This window comes from Leiobunum rupestre, chromosome 6 (assembly GCF_980474605.1).
Source record: "Leiobunum rupestre chromosome 6, qqLeiRupe1.1.hap1, whole genome shotgun sequence".
Taxonomy (NCBI): Eukaryota; Metazoa; Arthropoda; class Arachnida; order Opiliones; family Sclerosomatidae; genus Leiobunum; species Leiobunum rupestre.
Window position 1 is genome coordinate 48,884,673 of NC_143389.1, and position 18,796 is coordinate 48,903,468.

General features: G+C 36.4%; 1 protein-coding gene across 4 annotated transcripts in view; it reads right to left on the minus strand.

Moving 5' to 3' along the window:
- LOC149941319 (SLIT-ROBO Rho GTPase-activating protein 1-like) overlaps positions 1–18,796 on the minus strand; it is a 127,210-nt gene that overhangs the window by 64,475 nt on the left and 43,939 nt on the right. For 2 of the 4 annotated variants that reach the window (XM_090180204.1, XM_090180203.1), the window contains exon 2: positions 15,693–15,762. The exons of 1 other annotated variant lie outside the window; for it this stretch is intronic. In XM_090180204.1, coding sequence (XP_090036330.1) covers positions 15,693–15,762 — 70 coding nt within the window. Of the gene's footprint in view, positions 1–5,720; positions 6,322–15,692; positions 15,763–18,796 lie in introns of those variants that run through there. One more of the 4 variants, XM_090180205.1, reaches the window with a different exon arrangement.

Genomic DNA, 18,796 nt, shown 5'->3' on the forward strand with positions numbered 1-18,796 from the left:
ACGAAGTTGCCCTGGATTCCCAAAAGAGAGCGAGTTAAAAGTTTTAAGGGCCCAACTTTAGCGGGCGAAACTAAGTACGTGGACTGGACATCAGCGAACAATTTGCGAGAAACGGTGCAGTCTGAGCTATACTCGAGTCGCCTTAGCATTTCGAGGGAATGATATTAAAGCAAATGTTCTTGATACTGGCCACGCTCGATAAATAAATGAGGCAACCGCCCTCCCGTTTGCTTCCGAGCCCACCTCCGAAAAATACGCCCCCTTTTTTACGAATTCCGGAGCATTGAGCGACTCGTTAATAACGACAGAAATTTTCGATTTATACATTTATGTTTAACCCTTAAAACTTTCCACAACTTTAATACTAATATCGTTTACTACAAGGTTGCCACAATACTTATTCAAATACCCCGACCTTTTCTTGACCATTTTTAGAAAATTTCCATAACTATTTTAAGACCAAAATTAAACAATTTTTTACTTTATAATTTACATTTTTTAGAAGTTAATTTACTGCGGCTTATATTTAAGTGTAAAGGTGACTTTTAGGGTTATGTTTTAGCTGAAATACAGGTTACGTACAAAATTTTGGAAATTAATTTTCCTGACCAATTTGTCAAATTCTCCCTCACCATTTTTGTAGAATAAATGAATGTTTTGAGGTAAAATCTAGCAAAATATTTAATTTGTATTTTTAATACATCGTTCAAAAATTTATTTTCCTTAATTTTTTGGGGTAATTTTCAAATTCTTTGACTTTTTGGGATCATTATCAAATTCTCTGACTTTTTGGGAACATTATCAAATTCTCTGACTTTTTGGGATCATTATCAAATTCTCTGACTTTTTGGGATCATTATCAAATTCTCTGACTTTTTGGGATCATTATCAAATTCTCTGACTTTTTGGGATCATTATCAAATTCTCTGACTTTTTGGGATCATTATCAAATTCTCTGACTTTTTGGGATCATTATCAAATTCTCTGACTTTTTGGGATCATTATCAAATTCTCTGACTTTTTGGGATCATTATCAAATTCTCTGACTTTTTGGGATCATTATCAAATTCTCTGACTTTTTGGGAACATTATCAAATTTTCTGACTTTTTGGGAACATTATCAAATTTTCTGACTTTTTGGGAACATTATCAAATTTTCTGACTTTTTACGATCATTATCAAATTCTTTGACTTTTTGGGATAATTTTCAAATTATTTGACATTTTAGGGTAATTTTCAAATTCATTGAAGTTTTGGGGTAATTTTCAAATTAACTGACTTTTTGAGATAATTTTCAAATTAACTGACTTTTTGAGATAATTTTCAAATTTGACTTTTCGGGGCTATTTTCAAATTCTTTGACTTTTTGGGGTTATTTTCAAATTCTTTGACTTTTTGGGGTTATTTTCAAATTCCCTGACTTTTCCAGGTTTTCCTGGTTGTGTACGAACCCTGAAATGTTTCTATAACAAGGTTTACAATTTTTACCTTTTTTAGATCAACTTAAAAAAATAATCAAGCACTTCAGTACAGCTTCGCGTATAATTTGATTTTCTCCCGTTTCTATACAAATTTTAAATAGTATTAGCTTTCTAAGAAAAAGTCGTAGATACTAAAGTGGCTAATTCCTTAACCCGTGGCAACCTTATGCAAACCCCCACACGTTTGTAGGTCATAAACTAAACTTAACCCGCGTTAATTGCGTTATGACGTTTAATTTATGAAGAGCGATTAAAAATAATTGATGTAGAGTGACGGGTGTAAATAAAACGTTCTTTGAAAACACAAAACCGAAAAGAACTACCCTGTTATCAAAAAGGCATTAATAGTCGAGGGCGCTGAAATAAAAACACCATTTAATTTATTAATCATGTATCTAGACCGCGGGGAGGCAACGAATTTGGGGCGTAAACCGTATACGTTACGCGGGCTAAAGAGAAAGGTTCTTTCCGTAACAATTAAACGCCTGAAACAACCTTCCCTGTCAGTAGACTTTCAACTTATTCACGCCTTTACTTCTACTGACCGTTTCTTTGCCGGGGGCCTCCACCCACAGTTTTACGTACGCAACCCCGCAATAGACTATTTCCAAGCGCTCAATTCGTGAGCAACCGATTAATTAGCTTTTAGGGTATAATATAATGCAGCCAAACACGGGGTATAAGCGTCGTACGTGGGGAAGAGAATGAGCTAGTGTTGTTAATTTTCCGGAAAAATAAAATGCGGAAAATTGGTTTTATCAAATGTCTTTACGCTTGCCCAACTTGTTGAAATGTTGCCCTGGAATAGTTCAGCCAATGCCTAAGAATGAGTTCATAAACTATTTAGTGGGAGAGAAAACGGATCCACAGTTGAAGCGGGGAGGCAACATTTCAACAAGATGACCAAGGTTGTTTTATAAAATAAAAAAAACTATTTTCCGCAAATCGGAAAAATAAAAAATTGAAACAAATTACTTTTTAAGGGTTTTTTTATGTTTTTAACTTTTTATCGATATATAATGTCTAATATCAGTAAACATACAACAAAACATTAAAAGTGTTACATTGTTAATCAGTTTAAACTAGTCTAGAGGTTTAGTTTTACTTTCAGATTCGAAACAATGAGGCGAAAATGCCGCTTTGTTTAAATTTACAAGCAATATTAGACTAATCGTGGAATGAAAACTTTTTTAATTTTTTTTTGCGGAAAAATACGGAAAATTTTCAGGAAAAAAGGCCTCGGTCATTTTCCGACTTACAACACTACCTTAATCCAAGACACTACAATGAGGCAATTGGCAATTTTGAAGAACGGTACGAGCGGCAATAGGCGATATTATAAAGTCAGATATGCTTGCTCAACTTGTTAAAATGGGATAACGAAATAGTACAGTTAAAGCCTACGGATGAATTCATAGACTCTTTGGTGGGAAAGCTAATGGAAGCATAGTGGAAGGTGGCCTTTCCCCTCAAAACAAGAAGGCCAAGTTACTTTATTATATCGCCTATTAGAATTTGCCCAAAGAACGCATTTGTTGATATTCATCCGCCGTTTTCTTTTTAAACGAAGATTTAACAAGCGCGATTGTTCGAAGGAGAGCCCACCGCGAACCGCTAACGGACCATTCTGACAAAGGCAGATGGAACGCGGTGAAATCTGTACCATTCCTACGTATGTAAGGTGGCCTCGACGCAGTCTCGCAATTGGTCCACTCGGGGGGGTTTACAATACGATACGCCATTATGTTAAGAAATGGAAGAGATAAAATTAAGCGTTCGCGACGCCAAACAATCGCTGTTACGGTTTACGTACTGGAATCTATCGAAAACCGAGAGCGGTTCCATCAGGATGCTTCTAGCAAATAGGCCGAAAAACATCTGCCATTTGCGTGGCAAACGACTGATGGGCTTCCTAGGCAAGCGAGATTGTCAGCGACGGAAATAGCGTCTCAGAAAGGGGGGATGGCTGCCAACCGCGATTGACCCCGGGTATAAATATCCTCCGTCATGTGGAACATTTAGAAACATGCCAGTGACGCGCCGTTAGAAAATGACCGTTTCATCTCTCCGCGGAGGGCCATGTTTTTAGAGGCCCCGCTCTCGTTCGCCCACTACTGAGCCAGACGATTGTCTATCACGCGCAGAATGCTCTCTTTGTTCTAACGGCGTACCTCGTCCTTATTAGTTCTTATGACCCGGATTCTTTCGAGGTAATGCGTCATCCACGACTCGAATGCATGCCTCGCATGTTGAAATTATAGCTTCGTTTTGAAATACCGTTACTAACATTACCGTCAGACATTTTCCATTAGCGTTGTTAATTTTCCGGAAAACGTTTCAGAAACCTTTCCGGAACATTTTCCGCAAATCGGAAAAATAAAAAATTGAAACATAAATTACTTTTTAGGGGTTTATAATGTTTTTAGCTTTTTTTATCGATATAAAATGACTAATATCGGTAAACATATTACAAAACATTAATAGTGTTACATTGTTAATCAGTTCAGAGGTTTAGTTTTACTTTCAGATTCGAAAAAATTATCCGCTTTATTTAAATTTGCAAAAAAACTTATTAGACTAATCATGGAATTAAAACCTTTTTTATTTTGTTTTCCAGAAAAATACGGAAAATTTTCCGGAAAAAGGCCTCGGTCATTTCACACATTTCGAATTTTGTGATTTACGGTGCATCATAAGATAGATTTTAGAATTCTGGACGTAAAAATCTATCTGTTACGGCACTTAAAAAACAAATATTTATGTACGAAAATTAACTTTAAAATAGTTATACGTTAATTACTTCGTCGCAATATTACCCATTGTTGACGTCATAAATTTTTGCGGAGAGAAAGAAGAATATTTCCTACCATTCAAGTTTTTGATAGGATTAAATACCTACAAAAAATTATGTGTTGTTTATTTAGGCACGTGCTCTTAATATTTTAGAGGAGTGACATGTGGCATTGTGGCTAGCGCTCAATAACACTGTGCATCGGAAAACAGTGAAAAACACTAATATTTTTCGAAAGATTATTACATTATCGTTTGTTTTGGAAATAGGGTATTGATTGGTTTATTTTTAATTAAATTCCTTATAAGTAAAACAATTATGTGATTTGATTAAAGGTGGAATTTCGATTTCGATGTCATATTAGTGTTTTCCATAAGGGATAAAATTATTTTTTGAAAAACCCAAAGTTATGCTTAAAATATTAGGCTTTTAAAAATTTTCTCTCTGGTTTAACTCTAAACATTATCTCTCGGCTCGCTATAGTAGCAACCAATATAAACATCTACCCAAGAAAAGCCTACCCTTCCATTTAAAAACTCCAATTGGTTAATGATTATTTATTTTTCAAGTAAAATCGTCATTACCATTATTATTATCATTATCTACTTATATACCTAATACAAAAATCTAATACACCAAGAAAATTCTGTAAAAGTAAAACACCGTGAGTTATTTGTTTGAATTTGAACTAAATTTGGCCACACTATGACTCGTTAACCGAAATAGTTTTGATCATTTTGAAAGCTGACCTTGAAAAATGTCTAAAAATATTTATAAATTTATAGAAAATATTGTTTTTTAATGAAAAAATCCAAATTACATCCTAGTAACGATTAAAATGAAATGAAGAAATTAAATTAAGCTCATGCCAATATTTAACCTTCCAATTTAAAATTCGGCGCATCAGATTACAAGTTTGGTTGGGCGATCAAAATACAAAGATTTAAAACGACACAATTTTGGAGATAGGCTATTAAAACTTTGATAGAAAAAGTCGAAGTTTACAATGAGTAAAAGCCGATAATAAATGACATTTTTATACCCAGAAATTTCCTTAGAATTTAGATAGGGCCATATTTCTTAGTCGGGAAATCCCATTTAAAAAATAACGGGATTTTTTTTTTCAGTCTGGAGGAAATTGAACTTTTCATTCGTAACTCTGAAAAAGTCCCCCATAGTAGGGTACCCAAATATAAATTAAATTTTCTTCTAAACTTGACCCATTTCAAAATCTTATCTAACGAGGTGACATTAATCCTATCTTCACGAAATTAGAAAACGAATAAAATGTTTAAATGTTAATCTTAAATATATTATATTTAGTCGATTTTTTCTTATTATTGGATTAAAAAGAATGGAATTAATCTAATAGAAATAGTTTACATCCCTATTGGCCTCATTTCCAACCCCTGGACAATGAAATACTCAAATGAAGTGATTCAACTCACGGGTGTAGAAAGTACCCCTTTTAAGGGTGCCTGTCCTCTTGAGCCTGGACCTGTTTTCCATTCTCCAGAGTTTTCGAGAGAGACGAAAAGTTCGATTTCAAAACGGCACGCAAATTCCAAAAAAACAGTAGTGTTATTTTCGCGACTAAAACGTTACTAGGATCGAATTTCGCCGAGTGGACGTTATACAAAACCGGAAAACATGATTTTCTTAAGCCGCTTTTCTTCAACAATGGCTTCTCCGTAAAATACAATTTCCGCGAGTATTATCTCATCGTTAAAATTCCTTCAGGCAGTTCTCCCGATACGCAAAATTCGAACAACAATACAGCAGAAGAAAAAAAATTTAAATTGTTACCTACATCCAAAAAAAATCCAGATCTAAATCTATTCACGGTAATTAGAGCTCTGAGAAACCGCCGATAAAAAGCTCAAGCAAACATCGTGACGGACGCGATCACGATATAGACGATACAGGGCAATGCGTAGCCGACAATCAAGTTATAGGTTCTCACTCCGCGCGAAAAACCTAATACTTCCTAAGCCTAAAACTATCCTTTAGTGCGATCAAAAACAACGTATTATTAGAGCTACGCGTTATTCTTTTACACCCGTATTGTCATCACAATGCTAGTGGAATTTCGCGCAATCAAAAAGCCAGCGAAAACGCGTTCGTCCCAACAAGGCCCCAACTTTCAAATCGCCTTCGAAATCCGCACAGCAGCCAACGCCGGACTCGTTGTAATTTTCCTCCGCCGGGAGAGAGCGCGCGCTTCGTCGGGATTGGTTGGAACGAAGGAAGTGACGTCGAATGGGCGATACCATTCCAAAAACAGCCGCGCGCTGGAGGGGGGGAAAGAGAACCTTTCATACTCCATAATCTTGTACCTTTATATTGTTTTTAAAAGTTAACAGGATTTTCTTGTAGGGGATTATGCTATGCATGTGATAGTTTAATATAGAATACGTAATGCAGATGTTACCTACTGACTTCACTATTGCCAAAAGTGTATAGTATATATCCTGTTAATGTTATTTTCTTTAAACTAGCTCTCGCTGATTTTTCAAAAAGTGTTTCGGGGATAAATAGTGACTTTATAAAACCACGGACTGTAAATTTTAGATATTTACAGTCCGTGATAAAACTATAAGAACGGGAAAATATCGTTTTGATGGAAGTAAATATCACTACGTAGTGTAATTTGCACATTTTACAAAGCTGGACGAGATAAATACAGGCTGGAAAGTTCAAATAGGCTTCCAGTGTACACCGAGGGAACGGAAAAGATTACTCGATTTCTTAAAATCCAAGATTATTTATAAAATAATAAAATAACTGAGAATCAAAAGAAATCTTTAGAAATCGTGGAAATATTTGGTAAACAGAAAAAAATCCTGTTAATCATGGTTTCGACAAAAAATCGGGAAATCTTAAAAATCCAAGATTTTTTTGAAATATTAAAATCATTGGGGATCAAAAGAAATCTTTAGAAATTGTGGAAATCTTTGGTAATCCGAAAAAAAATCCGAAAATCGTGGCTTAGATAAAAAATTGGGATATCTTTAATGGAAATCTCAAAAATCCAAGATTTTTTTGAAATATTATAATCATTGGGGATCAAAAGTAATCTATAGAAATCGTGAAAATCTTTGATAATCCGAAAAAATCCTGTTAATCATGGTTTCGACAAAAAATTGGGATATCTTTAATGGAAATCTCAATAGTCCAAGATTTTTTTGAAATATTAAAATCATTGGGGATCAAAAGTAATCTATAGAAATCGTGGAAATCTTTGATAATCCGAAAAAATTCTGTTAATCATGGTTTCGACCAAAAATTGGGATATCTTTAATGGAAATCTAAAAAAAAATCCAAGATTCTTTTTTGAAATAATAAAATAATTGAGGATCGAAAGAAATCTTTAGAAATCGTGGAAATCTTTGGTAATCCGAAAATCGTGGCTTAGATAAAAATTGGGATATCTTTCATGGAAATCTCAAAAATTCAAGATTTTTTTGAAATAATAAAATCATTGGGGATCAAAAGTAATCTATAGAAATCGTGAAAATCTTTGATAATCCGAAAAAAATCCCGTTAATCATGGCTTAGACAAAAATGTGGGAAATCTTTAATTTTCAAAAATCCAAGATTATTTTTTGAAATAATAACTCGTTGTACACATAACGCGATTTATGAGTGCCAAGAGTTTGCGAAGATGCGTGTTTCATTATAATGGCCTTGATGGAGACGTCTTACGTAAGATATATATTTCAAGCTGGCCACAATTAATTCGCACGAACAAATGGCTTTGTACCCTTTGAAATTTAATTTTTTTTTATAACGCGGACCATTGTGGGGAGCAGAAAGGATATTGCCCAATGAGTGGCTATTATCCGTAAACAAACACGACAAAAAAATTTACTAGTTTCCGTTTTAATTGCCGATGACAAGGAATTGACGCAAATAGGATGAAAGTGCAATTTCCTTGTACTAATTTACTAATTTCTGGAGAACAAAAATCGTAAACAAATTCAACAATAGGTGTTTCTATAAAATACGGGAGGTCACGTGTAAATGTTTCTTTCTACGTCACTATAGCTATAGTTATTGAAGATGGAGAGCACACGCTGGAGTCAATCAAGATTTTGGAATTTGAAGTGACGCAGAGAAAAACGTTTTATAATTTGATTTTTTTTGTTTTTGTTTTTTTGTTAACAACGATCAGCTTCAGAATTTATAAATTTATGATAAAAACAAATAATATTTTTTTTTCTCGGTTCCTGTTAAATTTATTTACATTACGTATTACCAAATATATATAATAAACGTCTTACTATAAAAGTATCGATTGTTTATATAATTCATTATTTTAGTGCATTTATTGAAACTTCAGTACTGTTTATTAAAAAATATTTTGTATAGAGTAATATTGGCTTGACGTATGTCGACGTCACCCATGTTTTTTCCTATAGATAAAAACTACCCAAAAAATGGCGGCCATAGACCATAGCTACAGACCTATACTACTCTATAGGAAAGTAATTGTACACATTTTATAATCGGAAAAATAACAGGGTTGCCACAGATTTTTCCATTTTCCAATTCCCTGACCGTCTAAAATAATTTTCCCTGACCAATTTACAAGACAAATAAATATCTTCAGTATGGCTACCATTTTACGTATTATAAGGACATGAGAAAACATCGATAAAATATTAAAAATAGAATTACCAATGATAAAAAAAACTAAAGAAAGGTGTTTCAGATTCTATGACAACTCTAAATAAGAAAAACATTCTAGTTTTGCAAGGTCAAGATGGCGCTATCTGCGGATTTTAGGGCGTGGCACTAGTGAATATTATAAGACAATGGCGGCCAGAGCAAGGTTCTTTAGGATCTAAACACATTCTTGGTTATATATTGTTGAAATGTGCGATATCCATAATTTCATTCTCAATTCCTAGGTAGCGCTGTAGTCGAAACAATGGATCAAAAAGGAAGGAAAAACACCCTCCAGGCGTAACAAGTCAATTTCAATAATCAGAGTCAACATAACTTGGTAGTGAAATGAAAGTTGGAACGGTCTTAAATTTGCCTAGCACAATGTAACACCATTTGAGATAAAATCTCGTATAAAATCTCTCGACAATCATGGCTTATTGCCCACAACGGCCCTAAAAGCCAGAGCTTCCACATTTGATGTCTAAAATTTCCCTCTTGCGATAATTTCATTTAACGAAAAATACCTTTTTTGGTTTTGCGTTTGTTGCAGCCTACTTCCAGGGGCTAGTAGGCCACACTTTTAAACTCTCTGGTGCTCTTTTAACTCATCGTAGGAAAATGGGAAAGAACAGGCATACTTCTCCACTCACCCCGTACAACTCCTTAAAATATTTGCATAACCTTTTGAAACACCCTGTATTTTAGAAAACGTTTCCTATTTCCTACCGAAATTAAATTCCCTGACATTTCCCTGATTTTTAGACTAATTTTTAAAATTCCCTGACTTTTCCAGGAATTCCAGGTACCGTGGCAACCCTGCTTTTAGTATTTTGGAAGGTTGAAAAATCCGGGAAAAGGGAAAAATTCAACGCATGTGGAAGCACTGCTAAAAGCATTTTTTATTTCTTGAATTCATTATCTTCCTTATTTCGTGGTAGGTACGGGTACAATCCGAAATCATGAATACGTCAATGCGGAGGAGTGCTTCCCCGCAAACCCTTTCAAAATCCTAATCTCAAAGAGAAAGTCAAAAACCAAATACTTCGGAGAAACTTATTAAAAAGGAAGGGGCGACTAAAGAACTGGTCGAAAGTTGACTAAAAAAAAAGAACTACCCAATAAAAGGGTCGAATTGGCAAAAGGGTCGGGATATCTCGAGGGATATCTATAAAAGCCTTCACAATCGAAATGGAAAAGTCCCGAAGTTCGCGCCGCCTAACTTTTCAATTAAAAAGAGTTTATTTCGAGAATATTTGGAAAGTTGAACTAGCAGGCTTGATACCGAAACACACACAAACGACTACGTTTATATCGATTTTCGTTAAAAGCGACTTTTTAACGCAGCCGTTACCCCTTTCGTAAGCTTACCTATGAGCGTAGAAATATGAAACGAGCCGCGGAGAGGCCCGGGAGTACGTAATATTAGCGGATACTATAATTTCAGACGGGGAAGCGGGTACAGTTTGCGTGGTAGGCGTCGGATGGAGGTTCCGATCGAAGGTGAGTTGACATTGAGTAGAAGCCGAGGAACGCCCCGTCCCGCCCTTTATTAGTCAATGACGAGTGACGGGCGATCGGCGCTTGTTTTAAAGAAAGGAAATCAAAAGGCGGGGCCCGCTTCCGCCACTGCTGCCTTAATTAAAATCAGAACCGAGCTCCGTTCCCATCCGCGACCGATAACCGCCGAACTTGACACTCGCGTACGTTTACTTACCACTGACAACTGACGCGAGTATTTTCTATACCGGTATATCGGAATGAGAGGTTTATTTACGGTCTGGGCTGGAAAGTGTTCGTTTTAAACGGCTGTTTAAATATTGTAATCAAGGCGCAAAGTCCCATACTTAATTTAGACTTGTGGCGGGCACCGGAAAATTAAACTACGTGAATGTCGATTAAGCAGAGAGTGTCGACGGAATGCGGTTTTAGAATGATCGCTATTTCCAGAAGAGTTACTATTTAAATATAAACCGAGCAAACAAACCAGAGTCTACTGATAAGTACTTTTAATTATGTTAATAACGATATACGGGGCATCAAGTATAATCTTGTATTACATTCTACAGGATCATACTTGACGCGAGATCTCGTCAACCCGTCTCTAATCTCCACGATAAAGTCGGTCAAGGAGGCAGTATCGCCATCTACAAAATTCCCCGAGAAGTAAAACATTAACATTAATAAACGGATTAGGTCCGCGTAGGGTTGTAAACAGTGTTGGGCATTTTCGTCAAAGAGCCGCTCAGATCACTCACCGCTCACGCTCACGCAATTTTTGAGCGGTAAAATAAGCGCTCCTCTCCTTCCTTTCTTTTTGAGAGGTAAAATAAGCGCTCTCTTTTCGCTCTTTTTAGAGCGATAAAATAAGCGCTCCTCTCTTTTCGCTCTTTTTTGAGCGGCAAAATAAGCGCTCCTCTCTTTTCGCTCTTTTTTTGGGCGGGAAAATAAGCGCTCCTCTCTTTTCGCTCTTTTTTTGGGCGGGAAAATCGGCGCTCCTCTCTTTTCGCTCTTTTTTGAGCGGCAAAATAAGCGCTCCTCTCTTTTCGCTCTTTTTTTGGGCGGGAAAATCGGCGCTCCTCTCTTTTCGCTCTTTTTTGAGCGGCAAAATAAGCGCTCCTCTCTTTTCGCTCTTTTTTTGGGCGGGAAAATCGGCGCTCCTCTCTTTTCGCTCTTTTTTGAGCGGCAAAATAAGCGCTCCTCTCTTTTCGCTCTTTTTTTGGGCGGGAAAATCGGCGCTCCTCTCTTTTCGCTCTTTTTTGAGCGGCAAAATAAGCGCTCCTCTCTTTTCGCTCTTTTTTTGGGCGGGAAAATCGGCGCTCCTCTCTTTTCGCTCTTTTTTGAGCGGCAAAATAAGCGCTCCTCTCTTTTCGCTCTTTTTTGGGCGGGAAAATCGGCGCTCCTCTCTTTTCGCTCTATTTCAGCGATAAAATAAGTGCTCCTCTCTTTTCACTCTTTTTTGGGCGGGAAAATCAACGCTCCGCTCTTTTTGAGTGGCAAAAGAAGCGCTCCTCTCTTTTCGCTCTTTTTTGAGCGGCAAAATAAGCGCTCCTCTCTTTTCGCTCTTTTTTTGGGCGGGAAAATCGGCGCTCCTCTCTTTTCGCTCTTTTTTGAGCGGCAAAATAAGCGCTCCTCTCTTTTCGCTCTTTTTTTGGGCGGGAAAATCGGCGCTCCTCTCTTTTCGCTCTTTTTTGAGCGGCAAAATAAGCGCTCCTCTCTTTTCGCTCTTTTTTGGGCGGGAAAATCGGCGCTCCTCTCTTTTCGCTCTATTTCAGCGATAAAATAAGTGCTCCTCTCTTTTCACTCTTTTTTGGGCGGGAAAATCAACGCTCCGCTCTTTTTGAGTGGCAAAATAAGCGCTCCTCTCTTTTCGCTCTTTTTTGAGCGGCAAAATAAGCGCTCCTCTCTTTTCGCTCTTTTTTGAGCGGCAAAATAAGCGCTCCTCTCTTTTCGCTCTTTTTTTGGGCGGGAAAATCGGCGCTCCTCTCTTTTCGCTCTTTTTTGAGCGGCAAAATAAGCGCTCCTCTCTTTTCGCTCTTTTTTGGGCGGGAAAATCGGCGCTCCTCTCTTTTCGCTCTATTTCAGCGATAAAATAAGTGCTCCTCTCTTTTCACTCTTTTTTGGGCGGGAAAATCAACGCTCCGCTCTTTTTGAGTGGCAAAAGAAGCGCTCCTCTCTTTTCGCTCTTTTTTTGGGCGGGAAAATCGGCGCTCCTCTCTTTTCGCTCTTTTTTGAGCGGCAAAATAAGCGCTCCTCTCTTTTCGCTCTTTTTTTGGGCGGGAAAATCGGCGCTCCTCTCTTTTCGCTCTTTTTTGAGCGGCAAAATAAGCGCTCCTCTCTTTTCGCTCTTTTTTTGGGCGGGAAAATCGGCGCTCCTCTCTTTTCGCTCTTTTTTGAGCGGCAAAATAAGCGCTCCTCTCTTTTCGCTCTTTTTTGGGCGGGAAAATCGGCGCTCCTCTCTTTTCGCTCTTTTTTGAGTGGCAAAATAAGCGCTCCTCTCTTTTCGCTCTTTTTTTGGGCGGGAAAATCGGCGCTCCTCTCTTTTCGCTCTTTTTTGAGCGGCAAAATAAGCGCTCCTCTCTTTTCGCTCTTTTTTGGGCGGGAAAATCGGCGCTCCTCTCTTTTCGCTCTATTTCAGCGATAAAATAAGTGCTCCTCTCTTTTCACTCTTTTTTGGGCGGGAAAATCAACGCTCCGCTCTTTTTGAGTGGCAAAAGAAGCGCTCCTCTCTTTTCGCTCTTTTTTGAGCGGCAAAATCAGCGCTCTTCTCTTTTCGTTTCGTGCTCTTTTAAAAAAAGATTTTCCTACTCAATTTCGCTCATAATAACAAAAGCGCTCACAATGAGAGAAGCGGTGCCCATCACTGGTTGTAAACGTAATCTTATTGGGCACAGACTGTTTTCCATACTCATTTTCTAGGTGGATCTTAACGTCTTTAATAATAATTTATGTCCATCAGTGATAAAATTACTTTAGACTTTGGCGCGCACAGACGAATAAATTACAATTTAATTAAGTCATAAAATGAAAATAAAGAAAGTTTTGGTCCAAAAATAAATGATATGACTTTCGAAAGAATAATATTTTACTAAGAGGGATGCATAGGAAGGGGGTGAAGTTGAATGCATCATAAATGAGATGGAAATCTCTGAAAGAGTCTTTTAAAATGAAAGGTCGAAATATTAATAGAAATAATATAGGGGGCTAAAAATGGTTTCGGGTTCCTAAGGACGTACCACGACACGCCATTATCGATTTTAAGTCGTATATTTTGGAGAGACGCGTGTTTCGTCTACCGCCGCCATTATCATTAAGAATTATCGATCCCGGGGAAACAAACCTAATAAAGGGTACGCGCTATCATCGTTAAAATCTGCGGGTCGTTGCACTTTTGTTTGTACAGCAGCCAAGAAAGGGGAGACAATTTTAAAAGATGAAGGTAGAATGTTTCCGAATAACCTACCAAAGAAACTTAATAGGCGCTTCTATAAATTCCGCTCTCTTTTTCTTTGATATCCTACGCGCGTGCACGCGAGTCACTGAATAAAGTACAGGGTTGCCACAGTTTTTCACAACCAAATTCCCTGACTTTTACAGGTTTTCCCTTACCATTTCCAGACATTTTCCCTGACTTATTTTGTACCAAGATTTTTTTTTTCTATTTGCAACCGAAATTAAATTAAATTCCATGACAATTCCCTGGTTTTTAAACTAATTTTTAAAACTCCCCGACTTTTCCCTGGTTTTTAGACTATTTTTTAAAATTCCCTGGACATTTCCCTGATTTTTAGACTAATTTTTAAAACTCCCTGATTTTTAGTCTAATTTTTAAAACTCCCCGATTTTTAGACTAATTTTTAAAACTCCCTGATTTTAAGACTAATTTTAAAAATTCCCCGATTTTAGGACTAATTTTAAAAATTCCCCGATTTTAAGACTAATTTTAAAAATTCCCTGATTTTTAGACTAATTTTTAAAACTCCCTGATTTTTAGTCTAATTTTTAAAACTCCCCGATTTTTAGACTAATTTTTAAAACTCCCTGATTTTAAGACTAATTTTAAAAATTCCCCGATTTTAGGACTAATTTTAAAAATTCCCCGATTTTAAGACTAATTTTAAAAATTCCCTGATTTTTAGACTAATTTTTAAAACTCCCTGATTTTAAGACTAATTTTAAAAATTCCCCGATTTTAGGACTAATTTTAAAAATTCCCCGATTTTAAGACTAATTTTAAAAATTCCCTGATTTTTAGACTAATTTTTAAAATTCCCCGATTTTTAGACTAATTTTAAAAATTCCCTGACTTTTCCCTGAATTTTATATCCATATTCATATTCCCCGACTTTTTCCAGGAATTCCAGGTTTTCCAGGTACCGTGGCAACCCTGAAGTAGTCACGTGTTTATGTTAGTTTTATTTGTAAGGCGAAAGTTGATGTAGCGCGCGCGCATTTTTTTCTTTCGGGATGCGCGTGCGAAATTGATCTAGCCATTCTATACACTCTTTTATATCCTTATTTGTGAGAGCTGCCATTTTATTACAGGTCTGATTTCAAATAGTGCGTGCAAGGCCGCTTCACGCGGTCAAGTGCACGCGACGTATCGAGCTGATGAGCACGTGCAGGCGCCCTTGCCTGTACTATTTTAAATTAGGCCTGTAATGAAATGGCCGACTTGGTAAACGAGTGTATATTGAAATATTAAACAGCGCGCGCTTTAAAATTTGTTCTGGCTCTCGGTATTACTATTTCTAGGCAATAGCTGAACAGGTTTTATTTAAGCGTCTATTGTGGTACGTATTAAGACGCGCTAGTGGATAACAAACGGTGGATTCTTTTCGCCTGTTGTCGGACTAAAAGTGTACTCTTTTTACCCTATAACGTTTCATTCGCCTGTTCCAAGGATGAGATTTACTCTGTCCCATAAACAATTTGCTTGTTCCGCTTCTACTCCTCCTCAATAAGGGAAGTAAAGGAGAGTAAACTGATGAAATCGTCTGCTTAATCATAATTTATTTACTTAAATGGCCACAATAGACATTTTTGGGAAAACGTTTTTACGCCGACTCGAACTATACTATTCGTCACAACAGAATCGGAGTAAAAAGACGTCATAGGGTTACTCTTCTTGCACTACTCCGAAATCTCAGAACAGGCGAAAAGAACCCACCTACTGTTACCGTTATTTTACCCTCGTTCTACCCATAGTTGCCCAGAAAATGAGTCTACAAATAAGCCTAAAAGAGGTTTACCTGTTGTGCCCTCTCGATAAATGGAAGTCCGAGACATGATCGGTTTTATTTCAGCAGAAAGAGAACTCACCTAGAAAAGAAAAAAACATTTCAATTTTTATTATTTTTAGTATTATAGAATAAATAAAAAAGTTTTAATTCAACTATAAAAATACAGGGTTGCCACAGTTTTTACACATTCAAATTCCCTGAATTTTCCAGGTTTTCCCTGACTTATTTAGTGCCACAATTTAGTATTTTTTAACCTATATACGCCTATATGAAAAGGTGGGTAAAAATGTCGACAAACCCAGCAAAATTTGAATTTATATGAAAGACCAATAAGAAACTGCTATTTCATTACACCAAAGTAAATGAACCGAAGTTATCAGACTGCTATACTCCCCATGTTGGAGGCGTTTTCCTTTTGAAGTTACATTTGGACCTCGAATTTGAAATTATGCGCGTTCCTAGGCCGAAATGTGAATTTTAGTAACCAATATCCAAAATTGTAACTTTTAGCAACCGACATCAAAAATTGCTACTCTTGGTAAAATAATTCAAAACTAGTAACTTTTAGTAACAGATATCAAAACTAGTAACTTTTAGTAATCGAATTCAAAACTAGTAATGTTTAGTAGCCGATTTCAAAAAATAGAAATTTCAGTATCCGATAACAAAAACTAGTAACTTTTAGTAACCGATTTCAAAAACTAGTAACTTTTAGTAACCGATAACAAAACTAGTAACTTTTAGTAACCGATTTCAAAAACTAGTAACTTTTAGTAACCGATTTCAAAAACTAGTAACTTTTAGTAACCGATTTCAAAAATAGTACCATTTCGTGAAAAACGTCATTCAGTATCAGTAAAGGTTTAAAATAGTCCCAGACTAATTCACCTAAATTCCAGTACTTCTACCCTATTAATATATTATGCAAATCAGTTATTAAAAAAAATAATATATACAGTCCAGTGGTGTAAAATGAAGGAACAGTTAGCCCACTAAAGGGGCATGAAAATGATAATCGCTCAGTCGATTTGCATTGGGCGTCAAAGCATCGGAAGCGTTTCCCATTCCAATTAAGAGAGACAAGAATTTCCGTTTGTCGTTATCCTTTTTTTTATCCTCTCGTCACTTTCTTAACGCGGAATCTTCACGCTGAGAAGACAGCCCCGCAGAGGTTCCAAGAGCGACAGTTTTGGCAAGCCGAGCAGCACTCCCCACCCCTCTACTGATTAACCGTTTCTTTCCCCAAAAGGTTCGGCCAATTATTCGACTACGAGGGAAATCAAGCGAAGAATTTAATGTCCCTTCTTTGGGCGAACTCTAGGGGCCTAATTATTGCGAACACTTTTTAGTTTCACTTCGAATATATATTCGATGTGAAACTATTGCTATGGGCGGAATGTCGTTAAGTGTTGTTTGTTTGTCGTCGGCGTCGTGGAAAGCGACGACACATCCAGGGCCGGATTAAGACCTTGTGGGGCCCTAGGCCCAAGCTAATTTTGGTGCCCCTTTCCGTGGCGAGTGAGCGAGGCGCTCTCGCAATTTGTAATTGACATATGGATAGAAAATACAATTTCAATGTAGACTTTAATAAATGATATTGCTTTACATGGTATTGAAAAATGTTGACGCATTTACTAAAATTACTCCGGAATAATTTTTTTTTCCGAAAAGTAAATTTAAATTTATTTTTTTCGAAACTTCTTGGTGCCCCTTGTAGACTTGGTTCCCTAGGCCCAGGCCTAGTCGGCCTATTGGTTAATCAGGCCCTGTACACATCAAGCAGTTAGTTTGGCGGGATGTTTGAATTAGACAATTTCTTTCGATATGCTAGAATAGGATTATAATTGGCGGATGGCGGGAAGTTTGAATTAGACAATTTCTTTCGATATGCTAGAATAGGATTATAATTGGCGGGTGGCGGGAAGTTTGAATTAGACAATTTCTTTCAATATGCTAGAATAGGATTATAATTTGCGGGATGTTTGAATTAGATAATTTCTTTCGATATGTTATAATAGGAATATTTTTTTAGACAATTTCTTTCGATATGTTATAATAGGAATATTTTTTAGACAATTTCTTTCGATATGCTAGAATAAGATTATAATTGGCGGAATGTTTGAATTAGAAAATTTCTTTAGATATGTTATAATAGGAATATTTTTTTAGACAATTTCTTTCGATATGTTATAATAGGAATATTTTTTAGACAATTTCTTTCGATATGCTAGAATAAGATTATAATTGGCGGGATGTTTGAATTAGATAATTTCTTTAGATATGTTATAATAGGAATATTTTTTTAGACAATTTCTTTCAATATGCTAGAATAGGATTATAATTGGCGGGATGTTTGAATTAGACAATTTCTTTCAATATGCTCGAATAGGATTATAATTGGCGGCAAATTTGAATTAGACAATTTCTTTCGTTATGCTAGAATAAGATTATAATTGGCGGGATGTTTGAATTAGATAATTTCTTTAGATATGTTATAATAGGAATATTTTTTTAGACAATGTCTTTCGATATGCTAGAATAAGATAATAATTGGCGGGATGTTTGAATTAGATAATTTCTTTAGATATGTTATAATAGGAATATTTTTTTAGACAATTTCTTTCAATATGCTAGAATAGGATTATAATTGGCGGGATGTTTGAATTAGACAATTTCTTTCAATATGCTAGAATAGGATTATAATTGGCGGCAAATTTGAATTAGACAATTTCTTTCGTTATGCTAGAATAAGATTATAATTGGCGGGATGTTTGAATTAGATAATTTCTTTCGATATGTTATAATAGGAATATTTATCGACGTTGTAAATTAATTATATTGGATTATTATTGCACGTCGTAAGACATCGAAGGTAGCTTAACTATTTAACCTTTGATACTTTGCGTCTATGTGAAACTAATATTCCGGCTGGGCCAACTTGTTCTTACTGGCGCGTTTATCTTTGGGCACAAGTCGCGTTTGCGATAATCAAAGAGACGCTGTTTCTTTGAAAGGGAAGGGAACAAATCGGGCCCGGCTGGCGTCTGGAGAAAGCAAAGGTGCGTATCCCCGCCACTAATTAGCGAGAAGATCAACTCTCTCTCTTCTTTCAA